The 16,845-nt window shown below is 39.1% G+C and overlaps 1 protein-coding gene across 19 annotated transcripts in view; it reads right to left on the reverse strand.

Annotated features, from left to right (window-relative positions):
- CREB5 (cAMP responsive element binding protein 5) overlaps positions 1–16,845 on the reverse strand; it is a 416,039-nt gene that overhangs the window by 324,101 nt on the left and 75,093 nt on the right. For 17 of the 19 annotated variants that reach the window (XM_067042425.1, XM_067042419.1, XM_067042426.1 and 14 more), the window contains exons 3-4: positions 12,830–12,923; positions 55–176 (exon numbers count right to left, since the gene is read on the reverse strand). In XM_067042425.1, coding sequence (XP_066898526.1) covers positions 55–176; positions 12,830–12,923 — 216 coding nt within the window. Of the gene's footprint in view, positions 1–54; positions 177–12,829; positions 12,924–16,845 lie in introns of those variants that run through there. The other 2 variants (XM_067042431.1, XM_067042430.1) reach the window with 2 other exon arrangements.

Consider the following 16,845-nt stretch of genomic DNA (forward strand, 5'->3'; position numbering starts at 1 on the left):
TCTACCAGGTGCTAGAGGAGACACCTGTCCAGGTGTCTGTCCAAGCAAACCTACCCGCTTGCTGCTCTCCTCCTCCTGAGCCTTCCTGAACTCATGCTCGAGGGAGCAGTCCAGCTCATTGAAGAGCCCCACCTCCTCGCAGTTCTTCAGGAATCTCGTTGGGGTTGGAGTCTGATCTGAAAACAGAGACCGGGTGATCATAAATGGGACCTTTTCCTCAAAAGTCAGTGGCAAGTATGAGCTAATAAATTCACTAATCCCCTCCCCTCGCCTTAATGACGATGCCAAGTGGCCACCCATAATCTTCCAGCCCTTTAAATAAAATGAGAATATGGAAGAAAAGAAAACCATAAAGCCCAGAGGAGCAATATGATGTGTAGAAGGCTGTGGCATGGGAGGGCTTCCCAAGCCTCCCTCTGGACAACTTCAGGCGAGGAGATCCCACAGTTGACTTTTTGGAGTTCATATCGTTTGAATACACATTGCAAGGTGTGAAATAACTCTCCTTTAACTGGAAAAAGTGATTTAGCTAAAATAAGGCCAAAAATATCTACAGAGTCCATGTTAAGCCTGATTTTAGGGGGCTGGGAGGACAAAGAAAATTATGAATGTTTATATCAAACAAAAAGAGAGAAACAAGCATTCAATTCCATTTTCTTAATGGAGAGTAAAAATTTAGCAATTCTTTCTCTCATTTTCAGAGTCACAGAAGGATGATGAAAGGTTCCAAGTCAAACACATTCAGCTTCCATCCCTTAAAAATATAATTATTAATTTTATTTTCCTTTTGCTGTAGCCAAAAGAATGTTTTGAGAAGACTCTCTAAAAGGAATAGAATTTCTTTCATATTCTTGATGGTCTGGAGAGCTTACTACTTAAAAACTGGGGATCTGAAACCACTATTTGTGGCTTAATATTTATGCAGCATTTGCAGTTTATAAAATATTTTTGCACACATTCTCTACAATCTAGATCTCACAAGATCCTATAAGGTAAGCAGAGTAGAATCACACCTTTGTAATTATTAAGGACAGTCATCTTCCTTGTAAAGGTGCACTAGAGTAGACATGAATAAAATTGTGTAAAATGCCTTTTTCACAGAAACAGAATATAAAAGAACCAGAGAGGACCACTTCCCATTGGGGAAATCTGGCCACACCAATTATTTTACAAGCAAAGAAAATGGAAGGCCTGAGTGATTAAGGGTCTTGTCCAAGGTCTCCCAGGTAGATGTGGCAACACTAGGATTATAACCAAGGGCTTGGTGCTATTTCCATTGTATACATGCATTATTCCCACCTGAGCCCATGGCAGACACTGCTAGATTGATTATGGCCCTTGTCCAGCTTGACCTACACTCAGTCTCAAATCTCTTTCTGCACAGTCCTCTAAGCCATCACCACCAGTCAAATGAAGAATGCCCTCAAGTTGATATGAATTTGCAATTCTGCACTCTCTTTATAAATTCCTATATGGCAAGAAACTAGAATCCTATTTACTTTTCTAAGTCATAAAGACAGTAATTAATCCCAGTAAATTATCTACTGAGATTCAAAGAATATCTTAACACCCATAAAGCTGAAATGGCTTGATATCTCCATTTAATCAGCCCTTCCAAGGCAATGTCTCCCGATACCCTATGGGCACAGAGCTTCACTGCCTGAGAAGTACCCAAATGGTTGATTTGGATTCCAATTAACAAAATACCCATCTGCATTCTCTCCCATTCTTAGCCCAATCTCCAAGATTCTGAGCTCTCTTTGCAGTACATAGAGAGCCTACAACAGACGATCATAAATTGGACATTATAGATAAAAGATATGCAAAGGATTGGGTTTCACCGAAAATAGTTTTATTAGAAAATTAATTAATTTATTAAGGTATGCATATATGTCTACATATCCAATATATACCTATAGCAGTTATGTGTTGTGGCTTATAAAATATAAAATTAGTATTTATGCCACATTTTGCAGTTTACATTTTTACCCACATCATCTAGACTCTATTAATAGATCTCACAAGATCCTATGTGGTAAGCAGGGTGCATATTATTTTAGGACAGGAGAAATAAGTTAAGTACCTTACACAGGGTCACACAATTTGTAACCATCTTATCACTATTAAGTCCTCTCTTACTTTTGGACATAATCCCTTCTCAATCTAAATCCCATGCTTTGCCTAGACTCTCCTCCCAGGTCCAAAGGTCTTTGGTGCATGTGTAAAAGACAACACTGACAGCCCAGAAATCCAGATTAGAAAATCATGTGGTTTCGGGGAAATTACCTACATTCTCTGGACTTCAAGTTCATCATCTTTCAAATAAAGTTCTAAAGTTACATGATTCTGTGAATCCTAAAATCACCACCACATCTAGGTTCGTTTCAAAAGTTATTGTTAGTAGATCAAAGAAAATACGACCACGTAAAGGACAGTTGAACAGGAACATCAGTAACAACTGGTTAGACAGTGGAAATTAGGCCAGAGGTAAGGGCTAGATATATAAAGGAGATTTATGAACAGAAGGTGTAAATAGACAAAACATGAGAGTGGAAATATAAGGGTGTGGTGTGGTGTGTGTGTGTGTGTGTGTTAAGGGTGTGTGTGTTTGTGTGTACGTGTGCATGTGTATACGTTTATTAGATGTTTAGTCCATGCCAGGCATAGTGCTAAGTGCTTTGTATGCATCATCTCATTAATTTTCACACCAACCACATTAGGTAACAATTATTTCCTCCATTTTACTTATGAGGAAACTAAAACTTGCCTTGGGCCCCATTTAGAAATGGAGTTGCTTAATTGTATAAGTAATTGACATTCCTAACAATCCTTGGTTCTTCTGAAATATCATGGAATCATTTATATCCCTCACACAATAGAGCTGCATTACAAGCCTACAGACTCTTCACTATCTGAGAGGAACATTTTTGTGACTAAAAAACCTGAGAAAGTATCACATAACAGAACTGAAATATTAGACCACTTGTCATCAATGGGAATTTAGTTTTGCCAGGTTTTAATTTTCCTTTTATTCCTCGATGCTTCTTTGTTGGAGATTTACAAGTTGAGGACCATGATTCCAGGTAGAGAGAATAGCAATCCTAGAGGCTCCATAAGACTCCTGAACTCTGAGACATGTTCATGAGATGCTCCATGAAATTGAATTCAGGTTGGCATTTGGGGGCCCAAGCCCCAAGCAAAGTTGAGAGATGTTTTCTGTCTCCTCTAACACAAAATTGTTCCCAGATACCAGCATGAACCTACATACATCAGCAAAGGGAGGCTGAAGGAGCATGGCACAGGACAGTAATGGCACCATCCATCATGCTGAGCCTCTCTGCAGCTATAGGGAAACAAAGCTATGGAACAAGGGGAACTATGGGCAGTAAAGACAGCTGGTTCCCTCCTATCCCCAGAGACAAAGACTCAGAGGAAGGCCCCAGAGTTTTACCAAACGTGACTTTCTTTGCTGTATGATAACAGTGAGGGAAAAGCAAAACTGTAATCTGTATCCACATTTGGAATAGATAAGGCACACTGTTCCTAATATTTAATTCATTTTCTTCTTGTGAATGAGCTATTCTTTCCAGTTACAACAGGAACCAGAAAATGGAGCTTAACTTTTGTTTTAACATTTATTAGAATTAATACAGGGTCTCCAGTCATCTTTGATCCCACATGGTACCAGTTCCAAGTAAGCCAGGAAATGTGCAAATCTTCAAAAGGGGGACAGCTAAATCTATCAGCTGCTTAAATAAAAGAGGCAGAGTTTCTCAGCCACATGAATGCCTTGTCAAATAACTATTCCAGCTGAAATTAGACCAGAAGTAAGTGGGTAATATCCATGGCCATAAGTTAAAATTCTTGTAATCTACACCTTATTTAGAACCAAGAGCATGCACCAGTTAGCTACAGCAGCAGCAATTTCTATGTTCTGAATAACAGTGACCGATGCTCTACTAGGGGATAATATCTAAGGTGTGTTCCATAGCGACAGGCCACACTCCAAGGTCTTACAGGAACTGGTTCCAGTGGGAGCTCAGAGCTGAGATGACTGTTTAAGGACTTCTGCTCCCCTTTCTTTTAGTGTTTCCACTCCAGTGAGGTCCATCTGAATGAGAAAAGATAACCCCAAATCTCAAACTAAACAAAAAGTTAATAGCTTTTGAGTTCGAACTTTACCCGAGTTGAAAGTATTTTGCTGCTACCTTTGTAAATCTGCACTGGCGCTGCAGAAATGCCTGCATGTTACCTTCTCACAGTCTGCAAAGAGCACACCAGGTTCTCAGGAGACCTACACACCCAGGGCCAGTGCAAGTGAGAAATCTTACCCTCCTGTACTCCTCTCAAGTGTCGTTGGGGATTTCTTTACCAATCAGACATGAAAGATTTGCACCAAAAGGGATAAAATACCTTTCGAAAAGTTGGTCATATTTCAACATCTGGTTCCCTTCCTGGAATGATGAGTCTGTTTCTTGAAAACCAGAGCATCTTTTCATAAAATCACTGCCTCTGTAAATAGCTAGGTAGAGGATATTTGCCACGCAGAGGCTCTACTTGCATATCTGCCCGGAAGAGTGCCACAAACTTGGCATTATGAGTTAGGAATTCACCCATCATTTCTATGATAGGAAATCCTGTGTCACATTACATCTGGGAAGGACCACAAGTATATGGTTAGGACTACTAGGAAAAAAAGCATCTCACTAAGTTTTCCAATCAGTCCATAGTCTGTCTACAATGAAGTGCTTCAGTCCCAGCAAGTATGATTATTCCAAAGCCTAAACGACAAGCACAAAGCTAAAGCATGAAACCTGATTCTTCTTTTAAAAAGCATTTAGTCTGTTCTACATTTAAAAATAGGTTGCTACCTTATTCGGTTTCAGAGTTGTGTTTGAGTTATATGTTTGTCTATATTTCATTTTCCTCAATGGGAAAAAAAAAAGGCAAGGTGACAAGCCATCAATTAAAAAAAAAACAAAAAAAGAAAAAGGAAAAGCAGACTTATCATCATATACCAGAGGAGAAAAATATCCACTAAGCAAAATGTTTTTCCTATTGGTCTGATAGTCTCAGCTACGGTATTACTAAAGGACTCTATAAAGTAATTTTACATCATTTTGTATTAAATTGATACTATAATAGCCTCACTAATTCAGACCAGTTATAAGAAAGATCAGTTTGAATCAGTGACCATTCTAATTATAGGGTATTTTTTAAAAGGCAATGCATTTTTATTATTTACATGACTCAATTTCAGCCAACAAAATGTAGCTTAATGGAATTCCTCAAGAATGCTGTTCAAATCAATAGAGAAAAGTATTGGAATTAACCTATCTATTTTATTAAGAGTTGGGGTTCTCAAAAAAGGCACTTCTCTTCAAGACTTTTAATATTCTTTTAATAGTCATATTTATCCCATGAATTTTTCAGCAAATGCTTTCTTTAAAATATTCTTATACCTTATCTGAATTTTAATAAAGTCCTAATTGAGTTTACATTATATGAATTTTAAAATGCATAATCCTTTAGAAGAGTAATAATCAGTAACAACTGACAGAATTCCGCGGAATTCTAGACAGGCTTCTTTGCAATAAATGTGGCTTTTATTGAGTGTGAATATACAATAGGAGCACTAGGGTCCTTTCAGTAACACTGACATAACTACTTCCCTACATCTGTCCCAAGAGGCAGTGCTACCATGGGACAAACCAAGGTAAATTTGGTTTTTAAACAATGGCTGTTGGATGCTTAAAAATTGACCTGGACTGGGGTGATCCAGGTCAGTGAGACACACTCTCACACTCTTGAGTCACATGCTGGAATCCATCTATGTCAAGGTGGAGAGCTGGTAGACCAGATACCCTTAGAGAGGCTGTGAGTCAACTAGAAAATGCTCTGATAAAGGCATCTCTTACAACACATGGCTCCAGAAGACATAGATTTATATAGATATAGATTTAAATAATTCAAGTATACTTTCCATACCTACATACTCACTATCAGCCGTGGCTTACCCCTAAGTGTTCCAACAGCAATTAAGCCACAATTTTATTTCACTTTAGAGGAGCTGAGCTGGTAAAAAGGGTTATTAGCACTGTGAAACCATGTCTCTGCTGGCCACGTGAACAAAGGGATCAAAATCTGCCCTGAATAGCGGAAGCTAAAGCTTAATGTCTCCACTTAGTCACTCATTGCCTGAGTTCTACTATACTCTTTGTCAAAAGGGATTGGTTTCCAGATTAAACAGACTGGAAGCCAGCTTTTCATATATAAAGGAAGACTGTAGATCAAGGCCTTTGACTTATTCAGGTGAATTTTCAAAATTCTATTTTGCTTGACCAACTAAAAACATGAAAAAGAAGCTGACATGTCCAAATGCCAATGCAGTAAGTCCCTACATACAAAAGAGTCTGTGCCGGGCTTCCCTGGTGGCACAGTGGTTGAGAGTCCACCTGCCGATGCAGGGGACACGGGTTCGTGCCCCGGTCCGGGAGTATCCCACATGCCGCGGAGCGGCTGGGCCCGTGAGCCATGGCTGCTGAGCCTGCGCGTCCGGAGCCTGCGCCCCACAACGGGAGAGGCCACAACAGTGAGAGGCCCGCGTACCGAAAAAAAAAAAAAAAAAAGAGTTCTGTGCCAAAAGTGCGTTGTTATAAGTCCAACAGAATTAGCCTAGGTACCCAGCTAACACAGTTGGATATATTGTCGTACTGTACCGTAATAGGTTTATAATACTGTTCATACAAATAATACATAAAAAACAAACAAACACAGTAAAGTAAACTACACAAAAGCACAACCATATGCACTCACATGACAACGTGAGCTAACTTATGTGACTGGAGACGCTAAAGAACATTTGCATCTTTGAAAGTTCGCAACTTGAAGGTTCGTATGTAGGGAACTTACTGTAGCCACTTATTATAATGAGTGGGTGAGAAAATCTGATTTAAAAACACAACTCTTCGTTCCTCTAAATGCTAATGTGTTGCTACAATCTCCTTCTAAAAACGTTTGACTAGCCTCTCCATTTGATGACTATTGAAGGGATAAGTCAATAATATAAGAAAAAGCAGTTCATAGATTTATATCCAAACATAAATCTAAGGCCAAAACATACTAAAAATAATATGTGTACCTCACCAAATCTATGTGTTCAGTGAGAAAATTAGAGACAGATAGGGACTTTGGACAAATTGCTTATCCTCTTGATTTTGTTTACTCATATGAAAAAAAAGTGGCCAGGATTAAATGACAATGTATACAAAGCAGGGGGCAAATTACAGGCATAAGATGAGGCAATAAATGGTAGTTATTGCTATTATCATGCTGCCCTCTGGTGCAAGCCATCTCCACCACCCTCTGTTCCATAAAGATCTGATTAATTTCCATAATGAGAAGTCACTATGTAACTTTACCATCAATGGAAGAGAAAGAAGCTAAGTATGCGGCGCACAAGCGTGTGTGTGTGTGTGTGTGTGTGTGTGTGTGTGTGTGTGTGCGAGAGAGAAAGACAGAGAGAGAGAGAGACAGAGACAGAGATTTATTTACTTTTAATATCCCAGTTCATTCCAAAAAGAATCTGGAGTGAGATATGTCACCTTTCCTCTGGCTCCTCCCTTAAAATGCTCTTGGATTATTAAGTAGGGTTTATAGCAAAGAGCCATGAGCAATGGATTCGGGTTCTGAGATTGCCTGGTTGATCACAAACATTCTCTTGGAGACAGAAGTTCTACTTCATTGAAAACATTTTGCTTTCTCCACAGTAAGTGTTAGGTTTAGAGTCTGGAACTAGAGATAAACCCTACTTCTAGACCTAATCCAGGTCTCAGTTGGGTTCTGAAGGACTGTATTGTCATTTATATTAGATGCTCTGCATCAGAGGGTGATAAGGAAGATGGGATGAGGAAGCCAAGTCTCTCTTGCCTCTCTTCCATGTGTCTACGCAAGATACGGTCAGCTGCACTGCATCTGGTCTTGGGGTTTTACCACTTCCAGCCCCACCATATTCAGCGGTCAGGGAGAAAGAACCCCTGAGGCTGGAGTGCTGAACATCAAGTCTTGGCTGAAATGCCTCTCATCTAGAAGAGGCCTTTCCTGACCTCCCTTGGGCAGCCCGCTGGCCACTGATGTCACATTATCATGTTTTATCTTCATCGGAACACTTCTCCCTAACTGATATTTTCTTGTTTACTTATCTGGGGATTTTTGGTTTTGTTTTGGTTTTGGTTTTTTGTCTATTATCTCTCTTTCTCCTTACCCCCAACAGCATATAATCAGTTCCATAGCAGAGGGACCTCATCTGTCTTGTTCAATGCCACATCCCCAGCACCCCGAACAATAGGATCCTTGCAGGCACTCATTAAATGTTTGTTGACTAAATGAATGGTGATGAAGGGGCAACTTCAGACCCTCTTCCCACACTTCAGCTGGTGCCTGTCCTAACTTCTCTCCAAGCACAGCCCAGTTGCCTGCAGCATTGATTGGGCTGTGATGTCTGGTGAGGGAACTGACTAGGCATTTAAAGGCACGGTCCCCGGTCTCTTTCTCAGGTTTCCCACCTGAGTGTGGATCAGGTTTTATCTTTTGGGAAAGTTTTGCAGTACTCTTGAACTCCATCTTCCCTTTCATGAAGCAAAATCAGTCATCTTCTAGGTCAATATTTCTACCATATTCCCCCAACACACAACATACACACAGAGTTCTCATTTAGCATATTATTTGCTTATTATTTGTTCACCTACAAAGTTGTACTTTGATTCCTATTCTGGTTTGTTTGTTTGTTTGTTTGTTTTTCCTGTACAGACCCTGGGAACCCTGTAAAGAAGTGGGGGTGGGGATGTTTGATAGGGCAAGATTTAGGAATTTCTGTATACCTAGACATAATAGCATTAAAATAGACCCAAACACCATCTTCTTTGTCTCTAATACTGAGATTTGATCATAATTTGCAAGCCAAACAGATCTGGTGTCATGTGGTAGCTGGTAATTTTGCAACCTATATGTGGAAGTATACTGTCCTCAATGGATTCTCATTTCAAATCTGGCACCTAAAAACCTTTGCTATCACAACTTCCCTCACCACGAAATTATCTTCTATCAGATGGAGAATAGTTGAAGGGATAGGTTCATGCCCCTTGTCACATCAGGACACTGGAAATGTACCACATGGCCCAAATAAGGATGGAAGGACCAAGGTGGAAGGAAATGGAAGTCTTTGCCCTCAGAATCCAACACCACCACCCCTATTCATGTCCTTACTAGTACTGTCCCTTTAGAAGGAGAGGTTTTATGTTTACTGTCTATCAGTAAGAGCAGACTCATGTTAATAAAACACCATGACCGTCACTTTTATTATCCTGCTTTGTGGCATGTCAAAGATTATTTGCAGTCATTTTGAGTAATAAATTCTACCTGGCTTAAATAAAATGGACTTTATGGCAAAGCTATAAAATTATTTCAGATCTTACAACTCTTTGGACATTTACCCTTCAAATGTATATGTGTGATATCTTAATAACTTCCCTAACTATAATATTTGCAATTAAAGATGGATGAAGTGATTTTCCAAAATTTAGGTTAGCTAGATACCCTGAAATTAGTAATAAACATACCTACCATACTTTATCTCCTTAATATATGTTAAACTCCAATTCATCTGAAATGAAATTTTGGGTAATTGAATATTGCTTAAAAAAAATAGCCCAAATATTGCTTGAAAAAAAAAAATAGCCTTGAACATTTTTTGCCCTGATGAGGCTTGCTGATTTAAGATTTGATTTATACTATTTTTATTTTTACTGTTACTATATTTTGAGCTGTACAAAATTATTCATCTTCATGAGAGGCCACAAAATAGGTTTAAGGTACATTAAGAAATAAAATTCTAATGAACATATTTTTAATAAAAGCAGATTCTGAAGCTTTTGATAAATTCAAATCTGAGTAAATTAAGATACAGACAAATAAAACTTCAGTCATATTTGACAATCACAATCTAATATGCTAAAACTGAAATGATGTTTGAGATTAATATATTTTAAAGACTTTCCTGGAAAAAAATGCAAAGCACAAATACTCAGTAAATAGCATATTACAATTCAGTGTGGACAACATTGGCATATGACATGTAGTTGACACCTCAGCCCCTGGAACTGGAGTGGATAGCTCTGTATTCTGTTCCAGCAAGAAATTTCTACGAGACTACAAACATGCAGAGTGGGTAGCAAGTTTAAAAATTTAGCACAGGGAACTATATCCAATCTCCTGGGATAAACCATAATGGAAAAGAATATTTTTTAAAAAAAGAATGTATATCTGTGTATAACTGGGTCCCTCGGCTGCACAGCAGAAATTAGCACAACACTGTAAATCAACTATCCTTCAATTTAAAAATGGTTTAAAAAATTTAGCACTTAATTTCACTGGGAGTATGAAATAGCCTCATACCAGCTTCAATACAAAACCTGAGAAAGCAAAAGAAAATATGCCCTTATATTATTCATGCTGTTTTTCCTCATTTATTTCTCCCTTCATTTTCTTATTCTGAGTTTGACGTAACAAATTAATAAGAATCTGGTAAGAACTACTGAAAAGCTTCAAGAGTTTCATCAAAAACCTATAGGAAATCTATAGAAACGTTCCCACATCTTTTTTTTTTAACATCTTTATTGGAGTATAATTGCTTTACAATGGTGTGTTAGTTTCTGCTTTATAACAAAGTGAATCAGTTATACATATACACATGTTCCCATATCTCTTCCCTCTTGCGTCTCCCTCCCTCCCACCCTCCCTATCCCACCACTCTAGGTGGTCACAAAGCACTGAGCTTATCTCCCTGTGCTATGTGGCTGCCTCCCAGTGAGAGAGTGGCATGGACATATATACACTACCAAACGTAGAATAGACAGCTAGTTCCCACATCTTTAGCTACTTTTTTTCAGACCTTTGGATGGGGCTCCCTGTAGGGCCATCCCAGCAGTCTACCTGAGAGATACTACGCTGGTACTTACCTCTATAGTGATAATATCGCCACATAATCACCACTCCTTCACACTCACCTCCCACTCCCCTACCCCCAGGCAGCCTATTTTAGGGATCCTGTTTGGGAGAAATAAAGGGTGAACTTATTCCTTGAAATATTGGGAATTCCAAAGTCTAGAGCCTTGCTACTTTCCTATACGTGTTCATTGTTAAGCTATAAGGTTACACCACATGTGACTCTATAGAACGTAATAAATGATAAAAACAAAAGAACAGAACACCCTTCCTAACCCTTCTAGGCTTTCATAATTCTTAGAAATTTGAGTTTCTGCATCTCTGTTTCTAGAATTAAGGAAAGACAAAGTTATTTCTGAAGAGCCATCTAGTTCAATGAAAACAAACAGGCTGAGAGAGAGGTGGTAGAGGAGGGAAGGGAATAAGCTGCCTTTGAACACGAGAGTCTTGCAAATCACAGCCCATCTGCACCATTAACAAGTCACGGGCCAGACAGTGAAGACGTGTGGACAGTCCCATCACCGGGAGTATTTGATCATATATATAAACTGATGAAGCCTGACAAAGCAGTAGCTGGTGCAAGTCAGAGGGTTAGGACTGCAGGATCAAGGGCCCTATTTTTTTGCCCTGTTGGTGAGTTTGGGAAAGCTGCTCCCCCTCCCACGCCCCTCCATCTCTATCCGTAAAATGTGGGTTGTAATAATAACCTGTCTGAAAAAACTCTTAGGGTATTTACTAATAAGAGTGATAACAAAATACTTGTAAATTTTAAGTGCCATAGAAATGCTCAATTATACAAGCCAGTTTTGCCTGTGCAGTCAGTTTCTCTTCTGATATCATTTAAAACATGTTCATGGGCGTATTGTTTCTTTCACGATGCCAGGTAGACAGTGGCTTGAGTGAAATATTTCTAGCCTGAGAAGGGCAACAGGAAATGCTTCAATTGCCCTGCTAGGGTTTAGGAAACTCTTGCACTTACATGCTTTCATTGGATCACAATAAGCCTGTGAAATAGACTGGGCAGATAAAATCATTCCCATTTAATGGAAAAAGAAACTGAAGCCCTGAAGTGTTTACCAACTTGCTCAAGGTCATCTGGCCAGGCTAGAGTTCAAGTTTCCTCACTCCTTGCACTCTTTCTAATTTACCACACTACCTCTCAAGATGGGACAGAATGGAAATTAATTGATGGATTATCATTATTATTTATTTATGATCACACGTGCTGAGCACTTGTTGTATTTCCACACATTATCTTATTTAATTTCCCAATTATGAAGCAGGTACTGTTTCTTAAGGAAAACTTCACTGACCAGCTCAGTCCAGAAAGAGAGCTCCTTCTGCTAAAGCCACACAGCATTTTTCCTTACAATGCTCATTTGATATATATAACGGACAGTCCTCTATTTTAGCTAAGTTTTCACACACACATTGTGATGTCCTCGAAAACAGTAATCATAACAATCTTCGCGCCTCCACAGCACTCAGAACAGTGCAGTGTGCATTACAGATGCTCAATTAATATCTGTTGCTTGAGTAATTACAGGTATGTGATGTTAAAAGATCCTTATATGGAGCCAAGTTTCATGGTAATAAATATTTCACATTCCAGAAAACAAGAAGTCATAGCTCTCCAGTTATTTGAGTGAACACTACATTAGCGGATTACATTCCTGCTTACCATTATTTTAAGCCTCAGCTATACTTTAGAAATATAAATTTTCAAGGTGTAGAATTTGCCAGTGGAAATCATCCTATTCTGTAGAACAAGTATCTCACATGAGGCTGATCTGATCACCCAAAGCGTCTTTGCCTGATGGCTCCTTACCTGATAACATATTGTCTGTTTTTATTGAGGGAAACTTCAAAGTCATTTCATGCTTGTGCCTATGAATCATCAGATGGTCCTCTGTTGGGAAGCGCTGTCAGACAAATAGAAAAAAAAGGGAGAGGGGAGAGGAGCCATTCAGTTTTGTAATATATATTTTGCCATCATAGAGAAAAAGATTCATTCAGCACTGCAAACATGACAAGGAAAACAAAAAATTAGTTCTGAAAAAGTGTGAAAGCATGGTAAGTAAAATGACAAATTATTTTACACAAGCACATATGCATTCATGTCAGACTTTGGAAAAGAACTACATGTCACGCTTAATTATTTGCCATATATATCTACAGATGTACCCCACGACATTTGCATAGTATGTTTCTGTTTATGAAGACCTTGCACACTGATTATCTCATTAATTATAATTATACATATGATTTATAGTAACACAGAAAATTATTTTTAGTGTTCTATACTCCGTGCAGTGTAGTAAACCAACACTTTATTTTTAATTTTCAGGGAATGATATTATGGTTGTCAAAAATGCTGCATCCAAATATTTTCAGCTGTCTGGCTTCTGGTCATATGGTGGAATTGGATTTCCTGGCCCTCTTGTGGTTGGGTGGGGCCATATGAGTAGTTCTACCCATTGAGTCATCAATGGAAGTGACATGTCACCCAGATGTGAGCACCTATTTCTTGGGGCAATACCCTCTCCCTTTTAGCACAGAGATTCACAATACAAGAAATAGTGGCCCCTCAATCATCCTAAATCTCTGAAGAATTATGAAGAGCATCTCTGAATTCTGAAGGATTATGAAAAATATCCTGCCAATCTATAACTGAAATGTATGCTTGGGCAACTGAAATAAGCCTTTGTTGTGTCAAGTCATTGAAGCTTTGGACTAATTTGTTACTGTAGCAGATCCTAGCCTATCCTGACTCAGACTGGTATGTTTTAATAAATGAACTTAACAGGGTATCTGCTTTATCAAAGTCAAATGAAAATTCAACAAAAGACAATAAAGTCTGCTGAATATTTCCGAATTTTTGACAATCTAGAAAATCTCTCAGAGTGTCCCAGCTCCTCAGGATAGCCATTATAAATTTCAATTACCATTGTATATTAAGGTAGAAATCTTTTCTGCAAACAGTATAATTTGTATTCACAGGAATGAGGGGATTCACTGGGCTAAATACTTTGGAATATTCTAAAAGTAGTTCTTCAAATAAATATCACTTATTTCTTTGTCATTTGTATAACATAAATTGGAGAGTACAGAAGTTGCAACACATGGTGATAATGCCAGATTTCTGAATACACAGAAGTCTTCATGACATGTGGGTTTTTCCTGCAGGATCATCTGGTCCTCTTAACACTATAGTAGAATGACTGCATCAAATAAGTGACACTACCATGTGTGGCTTAGACACATAGGTTAAATTTTTTAGTCTTTCTGTCAAAAGCCTTATTATAATTCTTTTTTGTAATATATACCAAAAAACAACATGGGAATAGCCTTCATTTGCAGCCATTTTGTGAGCAATTTTTGGCTCCATAAAATAATAACCTAAAATAGAATATAAACAAGAACACTTATTATATACTACTAATAATCTCCATGATATCTCATATTAATTATAATTACCTTCCAAATAAGACAATGCATGATATCTGTGATTTTTTTTTATTTGGTAGGAAAATAGCAAATTGTAAATAACCAAAATGTACAGTCTGTAATAGATACAGAGCTGAGAGAGGCCACTGGAACTTAAAACAAGGTAAATGCAGAGGGCAAAGGAACAGTGAAATTAACATTGGACTTTGTGAGATCAGAAAGAGCAAGAGAAGCTTGTTTCTCCTCACTTTTGGGACAAAGCTAACTTATAAGGAGCCGTAACACAGACACACACACACACACACACAAAACCTCCCAGGTATTATAGGCCATTCCTAATAGAGCAAAGGTTCTTTCCAATGAGGGGGAAAGGGGGTGGGACGGGAATCCATCCACCACCTCCAACAGAGCTCAAGCACTCATAATTCATATTTACTCCCCTTTCCAATTCCCAGCCATCCTTTCTTCTCCATGCGGGTCCCAGGCTATGGAACATCGCTAAAGTAAATGCCATGATGGACTGATTCCCTAACACCCTACCAGAAGACCCTTGGAATCACTGGCCAACCACCATATTTTCTCAATTCTAATATCTCTTCAATTGAAAGATGCTCATATTTTTATAATAGCTTATCAAGAAAAAGAAACACTTCCACATTAAATAGAGACATCAAGTTTTAGATATATCTTTACATTTAAATTTAGTGGGTGTTGAAGGAAGAGGCTTGGAATTTTACCTTAAAACCAAGAAACTATGTGAATTCTCAAGTCTCATGTTTCTCCAAACCTTTCCTCAGTTCACCCAGCCTTCTCAAGGAAATGACCTGCTCCTTCACTAAAGTTCAAGGTCATTTGAAATGCAGCCCTTCAACATTTATTATCACCTCCATCTCAGAATTTACATTAACTTCATAGGTCCTATTTCCATTCCCTCCTGTCTCTGAAGAATGAGCATCCTCCCCGCCTCCACAGGATCCTCTACACCCCTATAGTCTGGGAAAGGGCACTCCAGCTGTGGTCCTTCAAGCCAGCATGCTCACTCCTCCTTGCCCTTGACTAAATCCAGCCTGGTGAGCCTTGACTTGATATATGTATACGTATAACTGATTCACTTTGTTATAAAGCAGAAACTAACACACCACTGTAAAGCAATTATAATCCAATAAAGATGTTTAAAAAAAAAAAAAACACAAAACCTTTTCTCAAGCTGCTTCCTTCTCAGGCTACCATTATATCACTCTGCTTCCCGTCACTCCCTAGCACTCTTAAAAGGCTCCTCTATGCTGGCCACCTCCACTTCCTCACCACCCACTCACTCAGTCGGGCCCCCACCCTGACTCCTCTCTCATAGGTTGCCGGCAAACAGCCAACTGCCAAACCCAACAGCCCCTGCTCAGGTCTCTCGCTGTGCCAGCTCTAGCAGCGTCTGACACCAGTGACCACACATCTGTAGCATTTATCTATTTATACCCTGCCTGATTCCAAAAAGGAGAAAAGATGGCTTATAGAAATACCTAAAATAGAATGGGGGAGCATCACTTAGAAGTAGGTGATTCCCAAAAGGGAAGGGATCCAAAAACAAACAAGGCTAAAGCCAAAATGCAAGTCACTGGGCAGTCACTCTCAACCAGGGGCAATTTGGCTCCCAAGGGGACATTTAATAATGCCTGGAAACATTTCCAGTTTTCGCAACTGGGGAGCGCTACTGGGATCTAACAGATAGAGGTCAGGGATGCTGCTTAGCATCCTATATAATGCACAGGGAAGCCCCCCCCCCACACACACACACACACAGAACAAAGAATTATTCAGCCCAAACATTGGTAGTGCCAAGCTTGGGAAATTCTGCCACACAGTCCAATGTCTTCTGTGCACTTCTTTTTTCTCTTATCCAAATGTTGGATGCAGCTAAATACCCCTTTCTTAAAGGCTCTCCTCTACCATCATTCACAATCCTGGACTCTCCTGGAACCCTAATTTGCCATGAACCCTCTCTGGCCTTTTGCTAAGTTTCTTGAGGATCTCTTTCCCTTAAATGCCCCTTCCACAGGGACACCCCCAATATCCTCCCCAAGTAAAGTAAATCCCCCTATGATAGTCTTCAGGGTGGCTTGTGCTCTTCCTTCAAGGAAAATTGCAATTCATTAATTAATTGATGAATTGCCCACGTGGTTCCACATGTGACGCCTAGGCTAGAAGTTCCATGAAGGCAGAGGTACATGTGTTTTATGCACAGAGCAGGCCCCTCAAAAATGTGCTGAGTGACTCAAATTGAATAAAACTTTATGTCACATTTTTACAGCCAAAGCAAAGCAAACTGCTCAAGTTTTTGGATTCTTTCTGGCTATTGAGATTCCTCCTTAAGGAAACTAAGTGGAGATCAGTTTTAACTTAGAT

This window comes from Kogia breviceps, chromosome 9, assembly GCF_026419965.1.
Source record: "Kogia breviceps isolate mKogBre1 chromosome 9, mKogBre1 haplotype 1, whole genome shotgun sequence".
NCBI classification, from domain to species: domain Eukaryota; kingdom Metazoa; phylum Chordata; class Mammalia; order Artiodactyla; family Physeteridae; genus Kogia; species Kogia breviceps.